The following is a 25,542-nucleotide window of genomic DNA, read 5'->3' on the forward strand; positions in this document are numbered from 1 at the left end:
AGAAATAAGGCAAACACCAACTGAAGCATCATTTTACATCTTCAAATTGAGTAAAATATACTTGGAATGAATTCAGCCACAATTAATCAACCATTATGGCAGAGGTTAATGAGGTAATGTATTATGTTTTGTAATTTGTGAAAATATTATTTGTGTGTTCTGCCATCTAGTGGAGCAACCATTACTACAATGGCAAGTTGTAGTGACTCACTGCCTGCTGTTGCCACTGATAGCGACTGCTGCCCGTTATTAATAGAGGGAGATTATGAACGCTAGTTTGACAGTAGGAATAAAATAAAAAATAGGACCCTTCAATGGCAGGTTGTCCCAACTCTGCGGAGGATTTCTGATGTTTCATTGTCACCTTTTATCCTTTTTTATCTGCAAAGATAATGGGTATATTTGCAAACCATGGTTGGAAATGGGTTCATTAATATCTATTGTGACTGACCATAAAAACATCACTGTGGTCCAGAGAGACATGCTTGTACTAAAATGTTTGACATACAAAGGAGTGCACCCTTTTCAAATAATATTCAATCAATTAAGTTAATTATGCACTGTGCAGAGTATGTGAATGAACGAGGAGGAAGTTCAGGTATAGGAACACTGGAAAAGGCATAGTATGATGTGTTTTTGTCACCATTCCACTATCTGTCTGATCTGTAAATGCCCTTAGGAAAATCTTTCAGCTCCAACAAAACAAACAGTCAGATATTCCGTAATTGTGAGGGGTGTTTAATGTGATGTGACTGGCTGCAGAAATGGAATTTAACCAGCAGATGTCAGTAGAGGCCCAACAATATCATTACATAAATGTTTGGATGGAGCCTTGCTCATCAGACCTGACTCTCATAGCGGCGATGAAAAACATTCAATCCAGTCCAGAACAGCTGCACAAAGGTCACAAAGAGAAATCTGTAAGCGTTTCTTTTGTCCAACTGAATCTTCTTCTTTCAATTATCCGCAGGTATCTTTGGGCCATTGGCAAAAATGTGTGGAAAAGATGGAAGAAAAGATTCTTTGTGCTGGTTCAGGTAAGCACACATGATAAAGTTGTGTTTACACTGGTACTTCCTGGATTAGATGAGTTACAGATGTGATAAAACATAAGCAAACCCCCCAACAAACCTTTTTACAAAAGGCTTTAGAGTACAATGAATAATAATAAATAAGTGTTCTTTCTTTTTTTTAATGAAACACTTTCTAATCAAATAATTTATCAACACATTCTTCCAATGTTTTGACAACCTCTGAAGTCTGATCTGGTTGAGCTTGCTATTAATCATCAGTGTATAGTGTGTGTCTGGAAAAACAGTCACATCATCTTAATCTGTGCTCACTTTTCACAAATCTCCCAAACTCCGACTGAAGTGAATGCACAGCGAGCTCCATCACCACATCACACCCAGCAGAGAACCACCGAGCAGCCGTCAGTGTGAGCTCTGCTGCACGGGCAAACATCTTCACTGGCCACATGTTGTGTTGCACGGTTAGAAAGGGAGATGCAGCCAAGCTGTCTTCTCTTGACTGTCAGAGGAGGAATGATGGAGAGGCCAAGCAGGCTTTTGTCAGGAGTTGGGGGTGGGGAGAGGTGTATATGTGTGTGTTTGTTAGTGCGTATATTTGTGGACGGGGTGGTGTAAGCAGCCATTTCCTGGTGGCTCTACATTAGGAAGTTGGCAGTGGGGGTTTGTGGGAGTAGGGTGTGTGTTTGTGTGTGTGTGTGTGTGTGTGTGTGTGTGTGGGGGTGGGGGAGGCCTGTCTCCTGTGTGTTGCTGAGGATATGTCTCAGAGCTACAAGTTGACAGGGGATTGACAAAGTCGAGTGAACACTAGCCGGTCTAACACTCGCAGCTAGAAAAGCCTGTGTGCTGCCAAACTGAAGCCTCCCGTTTGCTCCCAGCTAAATATATAGCAAGTGACAAATATTGGTCAATAGACTGTGTGCGCATGCATGTGTTTGCGTGTGTGTGTGTTTGGAGCGGCACACTCACTCTCTGGTCATTGCTTTTTGCGTCTGAGTGCACATGCACTTTTTGTTGCCATTTCAGAGATGTTGCATTGCAGTGCCTTTTTTTTTTTTCTTCGCCCACTGTCTGTTCTGTTCAGTTCATGTAAAGTCTGGTGAGTAAGTGCTCACTGTTGGCATTTTGTTTGTTTATTCATAATCTGCTTCCCTCAAATGAATTGAAAACATTCATTAAGTTTGTGTGAGTCAGACAGACTCCATAGACTGATGTTGTTGTGTAATGGTTCAGCAATTATGTCATATTTTATTGTCCTCAATGTGGAAAACTGCCTCTGTCTCTACATAAAAACACAACATAAATGACAAATTGTACCAGCAATTTAAAAAGAAATATTGAAAAATATAGAGCTCAAGAAAGTATAATTCACAGGCAATAAATTCAGTTAAATTATTTCATATATATATATATATATATATATATGTATATGTATATGTATATATATATATGTATATATATATATATATATATATATATATATATATAAATACATATATATATATATATAAATACATATATATAGTATTCTTTTTTTATGGTGCAGCTATAATCACATACCCTTTTCGTGCACACCAGCAATGTGTCGACGTTAGCTTTGAACCAGTGAAAGTGATCCTACTCTCCTCAGCAGCTCAGCGTGGCTCCTTCATCAGTCTGAATGAATATATCACACAGACATAAATGCTACATTTCCATCAAGTTTTCGATCTTGTTCACAGCAGACACTATGACTCTGTTTTAGCAGGAAGAGCACGAGTGTTACTCATCACGTTAATGGCGGCTCTGTTCAGTTCATGTTAGTCAGGGCAGTGTGACAGTGAAATAGCAGGCACTCGGAGACTGTGGCAGCTAAATGGAATGGAACTCAGCCAGTATTAATTTGATTATTTACACCTGTGCTTTTCTGTGACTCAGGCTATCAAGATGTCTGCTATGGAACTGGAGATCTTATTATAAAGTCACACCCTTTTGTATAGTGCTATCCAAAATAAGATGACTAAGTCGTCTTATTGGGGGTGGAGTGGCTCAGTGGTTAAGGCCAGTACCCTATGTGCGAAAAACATCATGGTCGCAAGTTTGATTCCACCCCTCGCTGACTGTACTCAATTCCATTGTAAGTCGCTTTGGATAAAAGCGTCTGCTAAATGACATGTAATGTAATGTAATGTAAAAGATGACTAAGTCATTTTATAGAAACACAAGAAGCATTTTGTCACATTTAAGGAAGACTGAGGGTCGTGAGCCCCTTCCCTTGTTATTTTGGATATTGTAAATGAAGTTTGGGAATCCCTGCTGTGTGATATGCTGCAACTAATTTCCTCAAATTGACTCCTCCTGTAGTAGTGACGAGTGTCGAGCTGTATAATATGCTGTCTTTGTTTGTGTAAATGTCCAGTTATTGAACCCCTAATAATAATGTCCTCTTCTTTCTTAACTAATGTAAATCTGTCCAATACGTTGCACCTAAAGAACACCAGACCTACAACATAATTTGTTTTACAAGAAGTATAAAACGTTTGCAGTGCTAATCAAGAAGCAGGCGTTAACAAATGTTGATAATTTGATTTCTTTTCAAGTCAATGAATGTGAAGAAAATTTTCTAACTTTTTAATTTTTTGTTGGAAAGGATCCAGTGATCCTGCGCTGATACCACAGGACGGGGGCACTGAATGACACCATTTCATGTTTACACGTGAAAATGAAACACCTTTAAAATCATGTATCACATCCTTTCCCCAAAACTATACTGTCATATAAATATTTTATTTTTTAAACTTTTCCCATTGGTTCCATTTGTGCAAATGTTCATCTACAGTCAGCGTGTCTTTAATTTCACCTGTCGGGATGACACGCTTCAACACTTGTACGTGCTAATGTGCTCGCTGCTGTGTTTCCTTTCATTTGTTTTCATGAAGTTGAAAATCAAACAAATTGACTGGGTCAGTAGTTGCTGAAATCACCTGATGATGCTTCATAACAGCTGTTAAGGTCCTAATGGACACATTGAGTGTTCATTAGTCAAATTAGTTAATGAAGTTCTGAGTCTTTTACATGCAGATGTGTCTCCTCCTAGAGGTACATTATAAATGGAGATTGTAACATGATAGATAGATAGATAGATAGTTTCCCTCTCAGATGGTATCCCCCTTGTCTCTCTGAACAAAATGTCTTTATTTTGTTTGGAAGTAAATTATTTCTTGCTTTGACTATTATTTTGAAATTTTAAACACAGCTTCAATACTGCCATATTTGAATAAATGAAGTCTTACCTATGTGAGTGTAACATATGAGTGGTTGGGGGTTTGATTCCTGGCTACGCGTGCCTACATGCCGACATGTCCTTGGGCAAGACACTTAACCCCACATTGCTCCTGTGCCAGCAGCGTGTGAGTGAGTATGAAAGATGAGTAATAGAAAAATGTGCTGCCGTCAAGCATAAACTATCAAGAATATAAATTACAAATTCAATTGATGACCCAACATTATGCTAATAATAATTATAATTATAATGACTTCATTTATAAAACAGTATTATAAGGTGATTTACATAAATGTGAGTAAAACTTAAAGCATGGTAATACACAATGTACAGCCAAAACATTAACATATAAGATAAGTTAAATGAATAAACACAATTCACATATGATGTGATGGAGATTTAAAAGGTGATGCTGCGTTTGCTTGTCTCAGATCTTCAGGCAGGGAGTTCCTCAGCCAAGGAGTCTTTACAGCAACAGCTCTGTCACCTTCAGTGACAAGCCTGGTTTTTGGGGAGCACTCAGTCGGGCCCTGCTGGAGGATCACAAACGGTCACAAACATAGACTGGAGCCAGACCTTTTAAATCTTTACTCTACAACTCACAGGTAGTCTGTGCAGGTCAGCTAGGATTGGTTTTTTTGTGAATGTTGCCTGGCAGCAACATTCTCAAGTAGAGAAAACACAACAGAGCTCATCTGGCACAACACATTTACCAAAGAAGCATAATTACCAAATAACAAAGTACCTCAAAATACCCCAGGAAGAAAACAAACAGTACATTAGATATATGTATCTAGGTATTAGATATTGCATAAAAATTGTACCAAGTAGATTTGTTTAGTTAAAAACATACAAAGGTCGTAAATGTTGCACAGTGAGTATAAACCATTGGACTGAGGGAAGCTTGGAGCTGCTGCTGCTCTTCACCATTTGTGATCATTGATGCTGTTGGAGCAGCAGAGTTTAGGTTACAGGCACTTTCCAACTCTGTAGAATGTAAAAATGACACTGAACACTGACAGGTCATAATTTAAAAAATGTACAATTTAAGGACAACTTGCATTAAAACATGTGCACATTGTGAGTAGATGCGACTGCTGCAAAGGCAGCCTTATTATCTCCTTTTACTTTGTACCACTAGTGGTACGCAAGCCTCCTCTGGTGGTACATCAGCAATGATCTACTGTATATACCAGGGTATGTGATCGGAGAAGAGTTTTGAGGAATTTTGAGTAAAACAAATCATTTGATCGGACAGGAAAAAGAGGAATAAAGGAGACAGCAGAGGTTGGGGGTCCACAATGTGGTCACATACAATTCAGCTGGATTTACATCACATAAATTCAATGGAATTAAACTTCTTTGAATTCATTGGATTTACGTTAAATTCACTTCAGTTCATTTCAGTCAACTTCCAATGAAATGTTTGTAAAGGTGTTGCATTTTTAATGACTTTACAGTAATATAAGCAAGAAAAGTTTATTAAAGACATGTTAATGTAGAAATGTATGTGCTGTTGCATACAGTACATACAGGTATATATGCACCAGTTGACCCCACATCACGGTTCATATCGTAAGTTTTTGCTCTGAAGTTTGTTTGTGAACACAAACGCCACAACAAGCAAATCATCTCCAGTATTCATATCTATATTTTTCCTTTAATGATGTGAACATAAATGACTGCAGCGATCCTCTCTCTCTCTCTCGCTCTCTCACTCTCTCACTGTCTCTCCATCTTTTCTTTCTGCTGACTGACAGCTGAAACTGAGAGACAGAGACACTGGGAGGAAAGGAGGCTGGTGGTTTGGGGTGCGGGTGAGTGGGTTGTTGGGTGGAGCAGTGGGGGTTTGGTAGTTTAGACTCTGATTTGCCTTAGTGGTGTCCTGGAGGCCAGGAAGCTGTACGAGAGTTGGTGCAGTTCCCTCCATCTCTCATTCGTGGCCTCAGGTCTCATCAGTGCTGTCGTCAGGAATCTCATTTGTCACACACATGGAGGGAAATCCAACACACACACACACACACATAGAGGATGCAGCTGCAGCTAAAGTGAGAGCTGCCACTTGCAGCGGTGGAGGTGGTGACAGCGTCTGATTGGCCAGGGCTGGTGATGTGTGGTGACAGGCTGGTATGACTGGCAGCTACAGTGGCAGCAGACAGGCTACAGTTAGCAACAGAGCAACTACCTCTTACCGCCACAGGAGGCATTGTGAGAACCCCAGCCAAAATGGATTAATACGGTTTTTCATTAACACAACTAGAACTTGTGTTCTAAGCTCCAACAGAAATGAAAAACAAAGCATCTGCTTTCAACAGCAGAAGAGATTGTGAATTTATAACGGACCACAACTTCCTTGAGTTTTAGAATGCCTATTCATTGATCATGTGGTAGTTTCACATGTTGTCTGTAAGTCATGCTAAAATTCCAGGTGTCTCTTACGTTGATGATGTTTGGTTTGCTCTTTGGAGACTTAGTGGCAGCTCTGGAATCATCTTCCTGCCTGGATGGATCTTGGAGCAAGGTTGAAAAGATTAACCTTCACATGTGGATGATATTACAATATATTGTTACATTTTTGGTTAGGCAGCATTTGGTGGTATAGTTGATAGCTGACCTAACAGAATATGTTATATGTTCAGATGATGAATCATCCTTTCTTCTCGATATGATTGGTGCAGGTGAGTCAGTACACCTTTGCCATGTGCAGCTACAGAGAGAAGAAGGCTGAGCCTGTGGAGCTTCTCCAGCTGGACGGTTACACTGTGGACTACACTGACCCTCAGCCAGGTAACAGTAGCACTTCACGTTGCAGTATCGTGAAGAACAGTTTCCACAGTTAACACAGACGGTCTCTATAGTTTATTTTGACGTGATCTGGGGTCCTGTTAACACCGAAAACCTTTCTATGTCCATCTCTCAGGTTTGGACGGTGGTCGGACGTTCTTTAACGCTGTGAAAGAGGGCGACACTGTGATCTTTGCCAGCGATGATGAGCAGGACCGGATTCTCTGGGTGCAGGCCATGTACCGAGCCACTGGCCAGTCACACAAGCCAGTTCCTCCCACCCAGGTCCAGAAACTCAACTCGAGGGGAGGCACGGCACCACAGCTTGATGCACCCATATCTCAGTTCTGTAAGTTTTCATCGCTGGTACTTTTTACACCAAATAGATGATTTCCCCCCCAAATAGGATATAGCCTGACCTTGACATTGAGGCCTCTGTCCTGGCACAAATGGGATGTTCAGGTTTTTGAAATTGTGGTTAAATAAAGTACTGACATATTTTCAGCACAGACTTTGCAAAATCCGCTGCCATCATTGAATCACAGTTTCTCTTGCTGAGAAAAAATTATTTTGGCCACTGAACAAAAAAGCTAACCTAATACAATCTAAGGCTACTTAGGTGTAAAATATCCTGAGAATGTTTGCCGCTTTGTCTTAGCTTTATCTTAAGTTCCATAGTGCCAATGCAGGTGATGCAGATCTGCTCAGGATCTGACAGTAGTGCCATTCACCCTGTTTAAGTTGACATTATTTCAAAGTTGGAATCTTACATTGTGCCGCTTTAAGTGAACAAAATCCATTTTTCCTCATGTCCCTGTTGACAGCCATCTTGTCAGTTAGTGAGTGTCCGTGTGTCAAACTGGTTCTCAGTGCTCCGGGAAGTCAGTACTGATGTGTCAGTGCTTTATATTAAAAGAAAATGGAATTATCACTTTGACTTTAGTGTAAGACATTCTTGTTTATTACAGCCCAAATTAATGTTGGGTTATTATATCAGTCTTCTTGAAGCCTAAGAATATCCACTTCTATAATAGTATCTCTTCACACTGAAATATTAACAGAATAAAAATAATTACAGGTTTTTCCGTTCATCAGTCACAGTTTGTTGTGCTCAGTGTCTCACTCGGTCTCCTACTGTGCAGTTGTCCTCATATTTTCTTACATATCAGCCAATTATGTCGTTAGTCTTCCTCCTGGTTATATATGTTTTCGACTGTTACTCTATGTGCTGCTTTGCTCTTTGTTGTAGAACTGCTGTAGTGTTAAAGTGTTGGTGGCTTTGCTGTGTGTCTTTATGTTTCTCTATTTGTTCCTTCTTCCTTTTTTTTCCTCCTCTTCTTCTTCTTCGTCTTCTTCTTCTTCTAAACCCTGACCCTGCTATCTTGTAGCTGGATTAAAGGGTAAGTGCTTTCCTCCACTTTCTTTCTCTTCCCCCCCTTTGTTGTCTGTCACTCCTTCTCATTTTATAACTTTCTGTGTGCTATTGCTCTAAGAGGACAGAGTATGTCACTACGGAAGCTTATTTTCACGAATGTCCTTATGATTTTCTTACATTTCTTATATTATACTGCTTACATTTATATTATTTGCTTTGGCTGTGCTTTTGTCTGCATATTTGCTATGTGTCAAACGCACATGATACAGCAAAATCAAGATTCACATACTGTATAATATAATCATATTACTAGGATCTGGAAAGGGAAGCCAATGCCTAAAACCTCTCTTCTTTTGAATTGCCATCAGGGGGCGACTCCACTGGTTTCAAAAAAGGATGTATGACCCCAGTCAAAAAAAAAGTCTAAAAAGCATGGTATAGGCTTTAGGGCAGTGGTGTTACATTTGTTCAACAGAGAAATCATAAGGCCAGAATATTTGTTTCTAACATAATGACTTATATGTGAATTTGTACGGTATATTGTATACTTTGAGGGAACCATGGTAAGAAACCCCGTAACTATGGATCTCCAAAGTCTATTAAAACAGCCCTGAGTGCTGTACTCATTTGTATAAGTGTCACATGTAGTTTATAAATGAAAGTACAGTCCTTAGAATCAGTTATACAACCTGTTTAATGCGTTAATGTTGTATATATAGTGATTCTAAAGTTTGGACAGTGACTAAAGTTTTGTAATTGTAGTTTCTGTAACTGCATAAATAACTGATGTAATCAAGGGTTATAAAGCAAAGCCCTGGGATTCAAATTATTATAATTTAATTTATGACAATTAAAATAATAATATACACTCTAGTATATGCACTAGTAGAAAAAAACAGATTTATTGTCCGCTCAAAAGAAATTACCTGTTGTGCTCAAACATGTCATTACCACTTTTTTTTTTGTTATTACCACCAAGTGTGGATACATGATTGTCTGACAAAAAAAAGAAGAAAAAGAAACAGCTGGATTCAGCTGCATTCATCTGTCACTCCACCTGGATTAACAGATGACTGAATTATGTCTCAGTGATACTTAAAGCCAAAAATGTAAGAAACAAGCTATCTGCTAAACAGAAAGTGTACAATACAGTAAGCAACAAATACATGCCGATCAAAACGCCTAATAAATAAATGCATTAGTGTAAGTGAATTTTCTGAGTGAGCTGTTTTTGACACAACCACGGCAATCCCACTGAGTCCCAGCAGCTGGTAATTACCAAGTTAAAAGTGCCAGGTCATGAATAATACAGTGTGGTTGCTGCACAATTAAATCAGGCAGCAATCAGTCAATGTTACCAAATAACTACTCGGCGGTTCACACCTGGATCAGCGCACTGAAAAATATAACATCATGCCACCCCCCACACCTATACACCCACCCACCCACACACTCAACGACCCACATCAAAATAGACCCCATTAAAATGTAAAGAGTTGATGTTGTTTTGACATGTAGTGCTTTGCAACATGTTAATAAACATACCGTAGGTTGAGTGACATTATGCTGTATTTAATTTTTCAGTTTTACCCATCCCATTTTTTTTATATAAATACATAATATAAATGTAAATCATGAAACATGTTTTTATTTAATTCTTATACAGCAGCTATTCCCAAACCTAAGAACACCTTGGACCAATTTAATTTCAGAACATTAATTCAAATTCACCAGAACGCTCTAATCCCTTTCTAATCAACATGTTTGCTTTGATTTCTTTCTGCCTCAGTGCCAATGCTCCATTATGTGCCCCTGTGCCTGACTGACTGCCTTTTAAAAGTGATCACATTTATTTTTTCTTACAGATTTTGAAGCTTAATTGCAAAACTTGAAAATTCAAAACCTCCAAAAAAAAGTGAACTGTATCTGGCAACTGGTACTTCTGAACACACAACTAATGAACAACACTGTAGCATTGCCTTCATATACTGTAGCTGAACATACATTACTTATTGACTAATGCTTGAGTTGCTCGCCCCAGTAACACTTCAATTCACAACAACATGATTTAAGCACAGGTTAAAGGTTAGTAAGAATCATTGACATCTAATGGTGGGACTGCTAATTTTAACAAGTGGAGGACAACTCTTCTGCGTTCTAGGCTTTCACTGCAAAACACAAAATGTACGCTGCGGCTGGTTTGTCTATTCAGGCTGCTGAAGAAACAAGAAGGAACAAGAGGTAGCCTCCATAGCAAGACCCTTGCCTAAAGTATATACAGATGGCTTATACTAAGGCTATGAAAAAACATTTGTAAAGCATTTAAAGCCATTATAGACTTATACAAATAATTATCGGTAGTAGGTATATTATATTTTTGCCAATAAACCCTCCTAAATTTTACCCTGCGGACCTTGAAACCCAGTATAGTTATATAAAAACGTTATCCTCATGGCAAAAAGAGGAAAAGGTAGTGTGTCAGAGAAAGAGAGAGGTTAAGTATTGAGAACACTTATGACAACCCTCAGAAGTGTACTGACAGACAGCTCAGAGTGTCTCCTGGTCAGTCCACAATAAACCTTAACGCATGTGCGCCATAGCCCCAGTAGGTTTTGACCATAAAACCCAGGACCAGCAGTGTGTCCACTGCCTCCTGGTTCCTATTCCTCTGGATCTATAAATGAATAGCAGCCATCAATCACTGTCAGGTCAGTCCTGCCTCTGCCCAGACGGACTGGGGTGACTAATGTCACAGCATGTTACTGTCCAGTCCTCCCGCCTCCACTCCTGCCCACTCACATCAAAGAGACCTGACAGGGCACCAGCCACAGACCATAGGGGCACCACAATGTCACCTTTTTAGATTTTTTTTCGGGGTGGAGGGGACTTGTTGAGGGGACACAATCAGCTCCCAGCATCTCGGGCTTTGGTTTGGTTGTTGATTGACAGCTGGGGTGCCCTCACTGGGCAGTGAAGAGGACGACTGCTGACAAATCTCTTGATTCCTGTGTAGCTCTGTATACTCTTAATTCTCATCTGTCCCATGTTTGTGCTGAGTGACAGGACACTGTGTTGTTTTTTACGTAATGGGCCAAAATTGATCAAACAGTTATTGTTGTATGTTACACCAAGAGACCACTGGCCAATAAGAGGAGAATAGTAGTTTTGAGCTTTGAACTTTAGTTTCCTTCTGTAAATTGACACCAGTAGCCTGTATTTGGACATAGAATAAGCGGATATGGTTCAGTGGGAAGGGAAGGTTGGGGGCTTGATCGCTGGCTCCTCTAGTCTACATGCTGATATGTCCTCAAGACACTTAAACCTAAATTGTTACTGGGTACAGTGGTGTGATAGAAAGAGCACTATAAATGCATGTGCTGTATGAATGCAAATGCTACTGACCCTGGATTCACCATCCACCAAGTTTGTTTGTACAAATGTAATGTTTTCAGGGATTTTTTTTTGAAAAGTAAAAAGCTGGAATCACAATCACTTCCTGAAAGCTCTTGTCTGTCCTTGTCTGACCTTGAGTCATTCCTGGCAACCAGCATGAAGGGATCATAATGGAGTAATTTGTTATAAACCCGACTGAATAACTAATAACTAATACTTTGAGATCATTGTTTTAATAACACGTGTGTGAAATGTCATGACATTTGACATATGCATCATTCTTCCTGTCTGTGTCCTCGTTGGACTGGTAAATGGGTGTGTTTAGATGCTGATCGGGCCCAGAAGCACGGCATGGATGAGTTTATTTCAGCCAACCCCTGTAACTTTGACCACGCCTCGCTCTTTGAGCTTGTACAGCGACTCACCCTGGACCACAGGCTCAACGACTCCTACTCCTGCCTGGTGAGAAAATACTGTATACTGTATATCTGTGCAACTGTCAAACTGCCTGTGATCCCCTCCTGATGGGGAGAAAGAAAATTGGCTAAACATATTGGACATAAAAAATAGGCTGTGCTTTCATCATGGTATGGTTCGGCTCAGTATGGTTTGGAATGGTAAAGCCTTGGGTCAGGTTTGCATTTAGATTGAACAATACCTCTACGTGATCGGCAGGGTGTGGACTATGCTCCACCAGTATAGTTCCGCCTTGACCGTACTGTACCATTTCACTCTGGTACCCCAAGGGAAGTGTTCCAAAGGATGGAATGTTTGGGGCTTGTTATTTTGGTACCATTTCTACTGGAAACACACACAAAAAATACATACCATACTGTACCAAATTGAACCAGGCCACTCAGTGGAAACACACCTATATTGGCCATCAGCTGTACTGATTTCTCAAGATCAACATTAGCCATAGAAAAACTCAGTCAACCTGTACTTTAGGACACTAACATGGCAGTGCTCTTCTGTGATGCCCCGCAGGGTTGGTTCAGCCCTGGTCAGGTGTTCGTCTTGGATGAGTACTGCGCTCGCTATGGCGTTCGAGGCTGCCATCGCCATCTATGCTACCTGAGTGATCTGCTGGAGAGGGCGGAGAACGGAGCCATGATCGACCCTACCCTTCTGCATTACAGCTTTGCCTTCTGTGCCTCTCATGTCCATGGAAACAGGTACAAATCAAACTGCCGTGTGCAAACTGTCTTTGTATGCGACAATGACGGGTCAGTCATCATACTGTATACTGTATGGGAACAGATGTGATGCAATATATGCCGCCACACTTTTCAATCAGATTAAAGTTGTTTCATTTTGCATGCTTTTTTATTGCATGTTGTTTGCATGCTCACTTTAACTTTCTTTTGTTCTTTTTTCCTTGTCTTATTGTAACCTTTTTTCCCCTTCACTTTCCCATAAATAACCTTTTGCCCACTGTTGGCTAAACCCTGTACTTCCATACATCCACATCTAGTCAGCGTGTGTTTGAGTTGCTAAATTGGCCAGTATCGCAGGCCGAACTCGAACAGGCCCTTTTCCCTTGTGTCCCTGAACTCCCAGCCCAAACTGCTAAGAGAGAACTCAAAATCATTGAGTTCATGAAGAAAAAGGACTTCTGGTCCCCAATTTTCTCAGGATCCAGGAGGTAAGTCTGATCCTGCTGATCCTCATTCATGTATATCCAGATAATATGATGATTCAGTCAGAGTCGGTCAGTTTTGTATCACAAACCTCGAGCATCTAGAAAAACCAAACCCTTCACTATGGGACTGAACTTGGGACTGTCTGTAGAACAGTTCATATCAGTAAATATCCATCCTTGGTTACTGGGGATGGTGTGTGCTCCTCAATCTTGGGTCCTTTACCAGAGGCCTTTGAGTGCAAGGATCCTGCACAGTATCTTAGCATTTCCTTCTTGACAGTGATCTCAGATGTTGTACCTGGAATCTGCTGGAACCACTCTCCCAGTTAGTGGGTAACAGTATGTCTTTAACCTCCGTAATCTTTTCTAGCTCTTCTCTCAGTCCTTGGTATTTCCTGAGCTTCTCATGTTTTTTCTTCTTGTTAGTATTGCTTTGGATTGCTACATCTATCACCACTGACTTCTTCTGTTATTTGTCGACTAGTACAAGGTCAGATGGGTTCGGCAGTCACCACTTTGTCAGTCCAGATCTGGAAGTCCCACAAGATCTTTGTCATTCTCAAAGGAGATGTCTTTCCAATCTGACCATAGGACTTCCAGGCTAAGGGTACAAGCTATGTAGGGGCTTTTCCCTCTCTGATGGTTCATACACTTTTTTTTTGTCTGAGGTTTTCACTAGGCAGTTCATCTTTAAAGGGGGGCATGTTCATGATGTACTTCTCATTTAATCCTGGACAATGGCTCTGACACTCACTAGTCCTTGACTCAAGATGCTGGATTTTGGTTGAAAACCTCTGTACAATTTGAGGAGCTTCCTTGTCTTGACGTCTGTGGCTTATATCCTTGATTTTGGCCATCCTATTATTCCAGCAGGGGTATCTGATGACTGGCAGGGTGCATGTGTTGGACCTTGTTCTTCTCATCCATTGTCCTCTGCCCGTGTTTGTGTGTAGTGTTGTTTCCATTCTGACGTCCATATGTTGTTCACTGGCGCAACTGCTGTGTTCAGCACAGTTTATTATCTGTATTACATTGCCATGTAAATTCACATCAATAATAATAATAAACAAAAGTGCCCTACACATACACATCCACATGAACAGACATCAAACAGAGACCTGCTCAGTCAGTCCAGCCAGTGTGCCTGCAGGTAGAGGCATGGTTGACAGGTTGACAGGTTGTCATGTGTGATGGGCTGGATGTCTCTGCTACCGACACTGGTGTGTTTGGCCACACCTCAAACCCTCTCTCCCCTCTCCTAATAGCCAACTGGCCTGGAGATATTGGTGGACCGAGCTGGGCTCAGTTGACCAGTCGCCCGTGACAGGGTCAGGATTTAACTCATGTCCAGTATCTACACTTTAAAAGAATGATCTATACTTAATTATTTAATTAGCATATTCAAAGTGTGTGCATTTACACATTGAGCATGTGTTGCTTTCAGTTCCACTCCTGATGGTGATCCTTTGCCATTATTCTCTCAGTTGTTCTCCAGCGCACATGCAATCTCATGATGGCACCGAAAAAAAACCTTGCAGATTCTGAAATGTAATCAGTTATCTTTCATTTTCTTTTTATTATTGTGAATAATTTTCTCAATTCTCAACAGTCTGAGTTAATTTGTTTTGTTTTGTTAAGCCACAGTTAAACAGTCACCACTGAAACTAATGCAACCAATAATGATGTATTTTTTGGTTAAGTTAACAGATTAATCAACCAATTACTTTAACAGTACTGTGTTTGATTTTGTGTACAAAGTAGTCATTTTATTATTTTTCAGTTTAGATTTCATGTTATATTCTACTCTACCTCACAACCTTAATGAAGATGTCTGCTCCATTGATATGGAGATGTGGAAGTGTTACAGACTTGCCATTTGCCCATCAATGATGGCTCATTTGCTAGTTGTCGTCATTGGAGCTGTGAGGTTATCTGGTCAAGCAAACATGAGGAAGCTGCCAAAGAAAAAAGCAGGAAAAAAAAGGACAGTGCCCTGCGGGACTTAATTAGTGTGAAATTTTCTGATTGCATTTTCTCTCACAATGTGAAAGGTGAGGTGGCTTTCTACTGTGAATTTTTGCAACAACAATATTTCTTTAATGTGGTGGTGTTGGGACTGCATACAGTATTTTCAAATTTATTTCTAATACATGCAGGAACCAGCCACCAAACGAAAGGAACAACTAATAGAAAAAAAAGAGTGTAAATGTATGAGCTAACGCCACTGATTATCATTCAACAAACACTGGTCACTGGGATCAAAAACTCATTCCTAATCATTTTTCTTCATTTCACTAAATACAAAGAATACCCAGTTGTAAAAATGCCTCTTTCCCAGCTTCTGCAGCATTAGGACCATCCCATTGTAATCAACCAACCTGTCAACAGAGTCAAAAACTCAGCATGACTTCCATGAGCGTAGGCCCACAGGTGGCAGCATACAGTGTGTGTTCAGTAGTCCGGGAAAAGTGATGAACGTCTGGGTGAGATTATTGTTACCAAACTTGTACCTAACACAGCACTCATGCACTGGATATCAACACACACAAGTTTGTCAGCTATTTTTTCTAAAAGCCCCGCATTGACTACCATTCATCTGGACCATCTAAACAAAGCATTATCCCTAATCTTAACCATAACAGTCTGTGTGAGAGTGTCGTGTCTCCTGCTTCTTATCACGCTGTCATGGCGACCACTCCAGCTCCTTTTCTGTCACATGCAATCTGCTCACTCTCCACCCTGATCCAGCCACAGCACAAATTTATGCTAAAAAAAAAACATCTGATCTGGCACAAACCTACTGTAATTTCAATCTGTGAAATGAAATAATTAGGAGAATGTCATGTAATAATGCCTCTTGATTTGCTGTCTTCACCATATACAATATAAATATGTGTAATTAATGCTTCTTTGATTGAATATAGTACATTTGACAGATAGGACTATGTGTGAAGGTTATTCAGTAGCACTTGTGTGTGCAGGTCTGTAATATAGTGTGGACACCCCAGATTTCCTCAGCCTGTGATTGAGTGCACTGCAATATTATTCAAAATTGAAACATTATTTTGCATTTGCCCACAATGATTAACTGCTGAAACCCAAATGTGCTTTTCAGCACTTTATATGCCCTTTTATCCAATATCAAACTGTTTGTGTTTGGGTGCATCTGCACTGGACTGTGTGGGGCTTTTCTAAAATGTGAGTCCTTTCCTGACCCATTTACCTGCTTTTTAAACATGTCTTGAATTTTTTTCAATGAGAGGCATCTATTTTTGTCATTTTTGCATATCAAACCCTGACATGCAAAAATATTCACTACATTTTTTTTTGCTTTACTTACTTTAACGTCCATGTGGATATGGCCTAAGAAAGTTGCCTTGGTTTGAGAAATATATTAGTTTGTCCTCAATGACAGGCACACACTCACAGTGCCTGTGGAGAATGTTGTCCCTTTTATTCACTTACTAGCATTACTGTCTTTCAGGCCCGACGGTATTGGCACAGTGACGGTGGAAGAGAAGGAGCGCTTCGAGGAGATCAAGGAGAGGCTACGTGTGCTTTTGGAAAATCAGATCACACACTTCAGGTGGGAGCGATGTAAAATTAGAACCAGGTTCTTAACTCATACCTAGACAGACTTCGTAGGGTTTGAATTAAGGTTTGTTCTTCTGCTACCACAGGTACTGCTTTCCATTTGGACGACCAGAGGGAGCTCTGAAAGCCACATTGTCCTTGCTTGAACGGGTAAGTTAATTTTTACTGCTGGACTGATACATACAGATTCACTCTAATCTAGGCCTTATAATGACACCACCTCAAAATCATTACACTTTATAAACAGCCCCACTTACATTTTACTGATTTAAATGTATGCACTTTAATTAACAAAATAGATGATAATTCTGATCATTTGTATTACTGTATAGCAAAGACACAGCTGGTGACTGTGTCTGTTCTTTCAGGTTCTGATGAGAGATATTGTCACACCTGTTCCACAAGACGAAGTCAAAGCTGTCATCCACAGATGTCTAGACCAGGCAGCTCTGGTCAATTACCAACGCTTGTCAGAATATGCCAAATTGGAAGGTAAGTTAACACTTTATGGCTTCACCTCTGTGGGTTAAATTTGTAGTGTTACAATTGTAAAAAAAAAAAAAAAAGGGTTCTATGTCCTATGACAGCACTTTACCTGCCGAGTCAGGTTGACTTTTCTTTCACACATGAATTCAGGTGTGAGATAGTCTAAAAGCAGTGTTGAGAGCACTTGTGAACTCAGTGGGGCAGTTGTTTTGTTAGGAAGCCTACAGATGCATTTAGAATAGTGGAGTCAAAGGAGTGATATATTTTCACATTTTCTAAAATAAACAAGTACAATAAATGTACCATGCTCAGGTGGGACGTATTATGCAGTTGAGTTATGAAGACTTCAGACATGAAAAGTATACTTGCAATGCAATGTCTAACTGACTTTTTTTCTTCACAGCTGCAAAAAGAGCTGCTCGACACTTTTAAGTGCACTTAATAGCATGGTTGTTGATTTGATGTGAGAAATGCTGTTAATATGCTGATTTAGTTAAACATTTTCCAGTAAGTAAAAATGCATTCAACTCAGTCATTATGCTGACTTTGTACTCCATGCCTATAGCTTTATAGCTTCTCTTTCAGCTGAGACCTACAAACTGCCTCTGTTTCCCACTTTGGTCTGCCTTGTAGCTGAAGTGATGGTCCTTCTTTTTCCTTCTGTCTGCCTTCCTCCTCTTTGCTCTCTGGTGACTTTCCATACTCACCCTTCTCTGTTCCCTGTCTATTGGCTTTTGCTGCTTCTCATTAGCTGCTGGTTGAAAACAGAAAGGCCAATAGACAAGACATGAAGGGACTGACCCTTGTAGCAGTTCAATTTATTTTCTTTTCCCTGTTGCATGTTTTTTCCTTTTTTAAGTAAACTCATGAACATTTTGCAGACATCTAAACTATTTTATCCCAAACGTGCTACTAACTCTTATTAGGACAATATTAATATCATGTATTCTGTATAATGTATAATGTATAATGTTAGAGCGAGGAATGTCACATACAAATATTAAAGTATAATTGACATAACCGACATTCAAAACTATAGTCGCTCTTTGGGCAGCAGTTTTGGATGAGCCTGGTTCAGGGGTTTAATGATCACAATTTTTGCTTCTAACAGTCACCTAGATGTAGTCAACATAAAGTTTGTACTACATCTTGATTACATAAGTCCAGTAGTGAGTCCAGCTCCTCAATGGCCGACACAAGTGAAGCCAGGACACCATGGGGAATCCAGTGGATTGCAGGGAACTATATCCTCTCAAGCTAGTTTGAAGTTACTGGGCTGTTGAATGTACCACATCATCCTGACGCAACAGACCCGTCAATTCACAAATAGGGAGAACCACAATGGGCAGGGTGTCCACATTCACACCTTTGTCATTTTGACTCCCTACTTAAACTATGTCCTGTCAGAGAAATGGCCCTTGCTGCGGGGAGATATACATATGTGCATGTATGCTCACCACCATGCTGCCCTGGTTAAAACATACAGTATATGCCAGCCTGTTTTTCAAGTGCTCAGGTATATTAAACATACAGGACCAATTTTAGTGTTTTAAATGAATTTATTATAGTCTCTGGGTGGAGACATTTACCTACAGTCAGCCAGATCAGGGAGAGTTAACCGAATAGGCTAATACACAATGAAATTAGTACAGTGCAAACAAGCACATCAAAAAATCTTTAAATTGACAATTTAAGGAGATGTCTGTAAAGAAACCATCACTTCGCTGAAGACACTAAGGATGATAAGCCTTAGTTTCTCAGTTGTGATTGTTGATTCTTTCTAAAAATCCCATCCCTTCATTTTCGGTGGGCTTCTTGACCTAAGGGAAATGATTTTAGATGTTACTTCTGCTTGGAAAGAAATGTTACTTCAATGACAGTCCCTGAGTTCTGAACCCCAGACACACATGCATGGATACAGTCTTGCCTGTACTATGGTATCTATCAGTCACAGAAACAGGGTGATGCCACATTGCTCATTCTGTTGACTTGCAAATCTCAGATATCTGTCCCTCTACCCACCTACAACAACCTTAAAACTGTAAACTCTACGGTTTGACTGATACGTTGTTTCATTAACATGGTCTATCATTGAACATTATTCACATGAACAATCAATATTATCCAAAGGTGATCGGTTGAATACTTTACAACAATGTTTAGCAAAAAAAACTACATCTATCAGCTTCTATGAAGCATTTTAAGTTGTATCAGAAAAACAAATTCTGCACATCTTTCCCATTCAGTTATATCCAAATATCCATAATATTCAAGGAATCATCTTGCATCAGGGCTCCCACCCTGACAGTTCCCTTAAAAGTCTATGCAGTACAAGAGGTTATCATTAAGAAGTACCTTCTCAGGTACTAGGACCAGAGTGTATGGTGCAAATGCATGGACATCATTGTAAAAAGCAACTACATACACAGAAGTAGAAAAGTGAACGTTATGAAGGCAGCTTACATTTAAACTGCTAGAAGTGGCTTCATCAGAGTTGCTATACTGTATATGACAGTGGACAGTGGGAGTATTTCAAAGAATTGCCAAACTCTCAATCACCTATCAGTATTGAAATGATGAAACATTGTAGTGGAGTGAGTCAAATTCATTTGGTGGGCACTAATTTTCTCTTCTTTAATGGCTGCAGAGATGTCGACAAACATATCTTCTTTACTTTATCGTTGCAATACTGCTTTCCTATGCTCATGTCTCAGAAGTTGAGAAATGAGAAATCTGATGCTCAAACATTAATGAATGAATATGTGTGTGTAATTTTGGTAGGTTTATGTTGCCCTCTGCCTTTACTTCGTCGACCCTTACGCGCTCGTAACAGGTGTATTTGAAGTTATTTATTTACTATTATACCGACATGACTTCATAGCTGATATTACAATACAAAAAAAAACAATTACACATGGCACCTTTGACACAATTTTTCTTCTCATTGCATTTTGGGACATTGAGCGATATTGATTATCAACACAGAAAGTATAGATTTCGACCTTTGGAAAACTTCATATCAGTCAAACCCTAGCGACCTCTGTGCTCATCCACTCTGACCCTGGCCTCTCGCATGCCTCGGTATCCACCCTTTTTCTCTCTAGGGAAAAAGAGAGAGATGTATGAGCATCCTGTCTTCTGCTTGGCGTCTCAAGTGATGGATTTAACCATTCGTGAGTACCTTCCTCATTCCCCAGCCTCCCCTCCCCTTCCCTCCCCTCCTCAGCACTTTTGACTGTTTTTTTTTCTTACAACCAGCACATCCAACCACTACAAGAAGCCTCACGTCTCTGTCGTGCATCAGTTTGTTTGTATGTGGTGTTTAAGTCTGTAAAATGCACTCGCTATAGTTTTCAATTTGCCTCATAAAGCACTCAAACCGTACTCCAATATTTTTGTGAAAATGTTTGTCTGTCATGATTGAAACACCTGTTCTTTGTGTGCCTGTGACTTGAATGCATTTTTACTTTGCTCGTGTGAAAAAATCTCTTAAATGTTTAAGACTATGGTACATATAAACAGGGCGCCCACATCCTGCAGAAAGTTTCCTTTGGTTCTCAGTCTTGTGAGTGAAACATCCAGATTACATGAGCTCTCAAAGTCACACACACCTCTTGCATTTGAAATTAATTAAACATTAGATGCTGGTATTTATTATTTTAATAGGTGTGTATGCTTTTTTTTTTTGGAGTAGATTTCAGGTAAAAATGAAGATGCTTTGTGTATTTCCTGAAGTATTTCATGCTCTAATGGAGTAACCTCTGCTCAGATATGCAAAATGGTTTAATACTAAATCAAATCTAACCGTCATCTTTTTTTTCTGACTCCTGTTTCTCCTCTGCTCATACTAGCTGTACTGAATGATCTCTTCTCTCACCCTATACCTGACACTTTCCCACCTTTCTCTACCTTCTGTCCATCCCTGCTACCCATCCTTTTTTTTATTATTTTATTTTTGATTATACTCTTAGTGGAGGAATCTCAGAACAAACTGAAGGATCCAGGTGATGTTGTACTATAATGTCTAACCTGTAACCATGAACCCTATCACAACTTCCCTGATGCACTGCTCAACAAAGGCACATAAACCTTATAAGATAAAGTGACTGTACAAAGGTGTTTTTCATATCCTTCTGAATCTCAGAATGGACAAGACATGACAAAACCACTTTGATGGAGAGCAGCAATAGTGAGTCAATGACTGTGAAATAAAGATTTCATAATTAATGTCACCATAATCACTTTAGCTGATGAGTAACCCAAGAGAGACGCAGTGGCTCACAGTATATTCCTGTGGTTATTGGTAGCTATCATCATCACCAGAACTAACCCTGTAGTTAAAGGATGGGTTCACAATTTTCAAGCCTGTCTTGGGCATTTGGATATTGTTTTAAGAAAGTTTTGTATCAAGGAACTGCAGCTCACTTGAGTTATAAAGATATTTAATTTCTCCTTTGAAAAGCTTAAAAGATCCTTCAAACAAGTCCAGCTACATCTGTGTTACACCTAGAAATACCATGACCCTGGTAGATGTTTTTAAGAAGGATTAGAAAATGTTTTATCTACCCTTTTGTCTCTCTTGAGTCATTTATATACAACTTAAAAGAATAACAAGTGCCCCTTGATTTCCAACACTACTCCAAATTCTGATATAACCGCTCTGACTTGACAAACATTACTCGATCCTGACAATCATCCCTTTGAGTCAGTACAGTACAGAGTTCCATTCTGTGGAAGCTTTCAGCCATGTTGGCATGAATTAAGCTCCACCGCCCTGCTGAGCTGTCCACAACTGCAACAGCCAGCAGTGGACTGAGCACATCACACTGTGGCCTGACCAATTTAAGTGTGTGTGTGTGTGTAAATGTGTTGTTATCCAACAGAACGAGCAGTCCACACTCACACTTGTGTGCACACAGTCCTCATTCTTTTATCATTCCTTTAGTTTGATATTGACAGTGAGTGGAATCGGGCCTTCAGAGGTATTTTTCCTTTTTCAATTAAATGAAATTAATTATTCATATATAAGTTTAAAGTGAACATTATTCCAATCAAGAACCATTTCAATTTAGATGTTGGTTGTGATATGTTTTCCAGTGCTTATTCTTTAAATATTTCTCCAATTTCTCTGAAAAACATGGCTCTTGGGTAATAAAACAATTACATTGTACTGGATCATGTTCACTTAGCGTTTTTTTCATTTATTTATCTATAAAATATTTTTTTTCTTTCTTTGGTGTTAGGGCAGTTGGGGATTTATCTAAAATGTTCTACTGAGTTATCTCGTGTAAAATGTTTAGTCCCACCGTTGAATAATTGCTGACTCCAAATGTTCGAAATGTTGAAATCTTCAATAACGTGAGCTTTACTTTTAGAATCCTCAGCGTCCGATTTTTCCCCCCACAAACATTCCTGCTACTCGATAGTAAGTGATAAAGCACAATGTGGTGTCCTAATATATGAGAACAATGGAAGAAGTGGAGGAACCATGCAGCTTTTTATCCAGGTGTTTTTATAAACTCATTATATATAATATATATAATTATATAATTCATTATATTCCATATCAGAAAAAAAAGGCTTGGAGTGCATCATCATGCTTATACCACGGCCAAAAATAAAGCTGGGCTAAATTAAAATCACCCATGTTTAGTAAAAGCCAGCAGGCATCTGTCAACTGATCAGAATCAAGTTACAGTCACTGGCCGTAGTATAATTTTAGTCCTTTCTTGAAACTAACGTTGTCTCCCAAAAAATATTTTCCCACATGGAATGTATTTTCTCACAGATTGACTTGTTTCTGACATAGTATTGTGTTTACTCGAAAGAGGATTGGTGAAACGACCTCTCTAAACGTACAAAAGGTCATTTGAGCTCAGAAAATATGTTCCATAGGAATCATCAGTAGTGTGGGGAAAAGGGAGACAAGGTTGCATGGAACACACTAAGGCATGGTGTGGAGGTCAAACCTTCGGCACTCTCCACACTTTTTCATAACACTAACACTGAGATGCAATTTCGGGTTTAGAGTTTAGATTCTGTGGACAGCGTAACAGCCACATTACTGCATGATACGTGTTAAGTGTACATTCTGTTTACATCCCCCATCACGGCCATTTTCCCTCTGGATGACAGTGCTGTTGACTTGTTGCTTCATACCACAGACATCCACTAATTCCAGCCTCCTTACCTAGCACTCATGGGGAAAGCATTGACTTAACAACATCTATGAGAGCTGGAATCAGAGAATAATTAGGGCTGGGTAAATCCTGAAAGTATCAAAAGTCAAAATATAACCTACAGTATTAAAGTCTAACATGTATTAAGTTCAGGTCTTGCATTCATGTGGGGTTGTTGCGACGTATTTTTGCAGATGTTTTAAATTTGGAGGCCAAAAATGAAGCCTACAAAAGTCCAGTTTAACTTTTATCATAAAGACTAGCATTGTTTAATTACCCCCACACTGTTGCCTAGCAATTATGTTCTCATGACATAACAATAAAAAGATCAAATTGAAAGGCTCCATCATATTGTACCCAGCCCTAATTATAAACCGTTGATATGTCTTTTATGTGGTGTAATTCTGACTTGACAATGAGATCAACTCAGTGATTTAAGCTCAGGCCGCTCAGTCAACTGGACTAAGATCACTTTTGAGTAGGCAGGATAAACATGCATGTTGTATACGTTTACTGTGTCAAAGGAAACACTCTGATCATTTTAAGTGTTAAAAACCTGGTATGCTCTCTAACACTTGCATGCAAACAGTGTCAAAGAATAGATGGTGATCAGACGTGGAGGCCGCCCGCCCACACTAACCTGTGACTTTTGTGCTCCAGAGAATGTAGGGCGGTTAGTCACTCCTGCCAAAAAGCTGGAGGACACCATTCGCCTGGCTGAGCTGGTGATTGAGGTCCTTCAGCAGAATGAGGAACACCATGCTGAGGTTAGTCTGCCTGCATCCCTCTCTCTCTCTCTCTCTCACACACACGTGCACACACAAAGACTCACTCACACAAGTCGGTTTCATTGCAGTAGAACCTGGAAGTTCACTAAAACTAATTAAAAAAACAGGGAAAAAAAGCAAAAAAAGGAGCAGGACAAATTTTAAAGAAAACATTTCTATCTGTCTATCATCTACTTGTTTAAGCACAGAAATGTCACTTCCAATAACTCTTCATTGGAGAATTGTGTAGCTTTCTGTGATGAAAGTTGCAGCAAGTGTGTTACATTACTGAACAGGAATAAACAAAATATTTGGTCCTAAATTAGGTACAAAGGTAGCGCTAATTATGTTAGGCTCAATCACATTTTTAGGTAACATGAAGTGTAAACTTAAAACAGAGATTTTTCAGTGACGCACTTCAAATGGAAGGCTTTGTGATTTTTCCCAGATTGACCACAAAACAAACAAAACTGATCCACTTCTATTCTCAGGCACTGAGGACAGTGTTTGATTGTGTTCTATTCATTGACTGTCTTCTGGAATCCCATTGCACTCATTCACAATGTCTGTGATATACAAAATAAGTCTTTTTACACAGCTGCTTTGTATTCCTCCTCACTGGAGGTCTGAAAGAGTAGATCTTGTACTGCACAAAGTGCAAGTGTTTCTTCCTATATCATCAGGTGTTCATGTAGAAAACACTAAACACTGAGCTGAACAGATATTGAGGAATAAGATCAACTATATATATGCAGTATACTCTGAATGCATAATATCTGTCCATTTTTAACAAAACCACATTGACGTGTTCCCTCTCTGCTTTTTATTTCACCGATTTGTTTGGTTTGCGCTGAAATGTTTGAACAGGGAAAAGAGGTATGTGATTGTCTCTCAGTGCCGTATGCCCCGTCTCCTTCCCCACCCTTTACTGTAAGTCCTTTGCATGCACTTTATAACGCGGCTATTGTTGTAGAGGATCACTAATGTTTCCCTTCTCAACAATGACCCAAACCCGTTTCCGTTTGTAATCAC

At 39.6% G+C, this 25,542-nt stretch overlaps 1 protein-coding gene across 22 annotated transcripts in view; it reads left to right on the forward strand.

The window, feature by feature from the left end:
• cadpsa (Ca2+-dependent activator protein for secretion a) overlaps positions 1-25,542 on the forward strand; it is a 123,629-nt gene that overhangs the window by 57,182 nt on the left and 40,905 nt on the right. For 4 of the 22 annotated variants that reach the window (XM_044023615.1, XM_044023619.1, XM_044023623.1 and 1 more), the window contains exons 9-21: positions 971-1,037; positions 6,969-7,077; positions 7,211-7,423; positions 8,463-8,474; positions 12,168-12,304; positions 12,830-13,017; positions 13,317-13,487; positions 16,969-17,070; positions 17,165-17,228; positions 17,447-17,570; positions 20,669-20,737; positions 24,404-24,510; positions 25,378-25,386. In XM_044023615.1, the coding sequence (XP_043879550.1) occupies positions 971-1,037; positions 6,969-7,077; positions 7,211-7,423; positions 8,463-8,474; positions 12,168-12,304; positions 12,830-13,017; positions 13,317-13,487; positions 16,969-17,070; positions 17,165-17,228; positions 17,447-17,570; positions 20,669-20,737; positions 24,404-24,510; positions 25,378-25,386 (1,372 nt within the window). Of the gene's footprint in view, positions 1-970; positions 1,038-6,968; positions 7,078-7,210; positions 7,424-8,462; positions 8,475-12,167; positions 12,305-12,829; positions 13,018-13,316; positions 13,488-16,968; positions 17,071-17,164; positions 17,229-17,446; positions 17,571-20,668; positions 20,738-21,535; positions 21,569-24,403; positions 24,511-25,377; positions 25,387-25,542 lie in introns of all 22 variants that reach the window. The other 18 variants (XM_044023616.1, XM_044023620.1, XM_044023626.1 and 15 more) reach the window with 11 other exon arrangements.

This window comes from Solea senegalensis, linkage group LG4, assembly GCF_019176455.1.
Source record: "Solea senegalensis isolate Sse05_10M linkage group LG4, IFAPA_SoseM_1, whole genome shotgun sequence".
Lineage (NCBI taxonomy): Eukaryota > Metazoa > Chordata > Actinopteri > Pleuronectiformes > Soleidae > Solea > Solea senegalensis.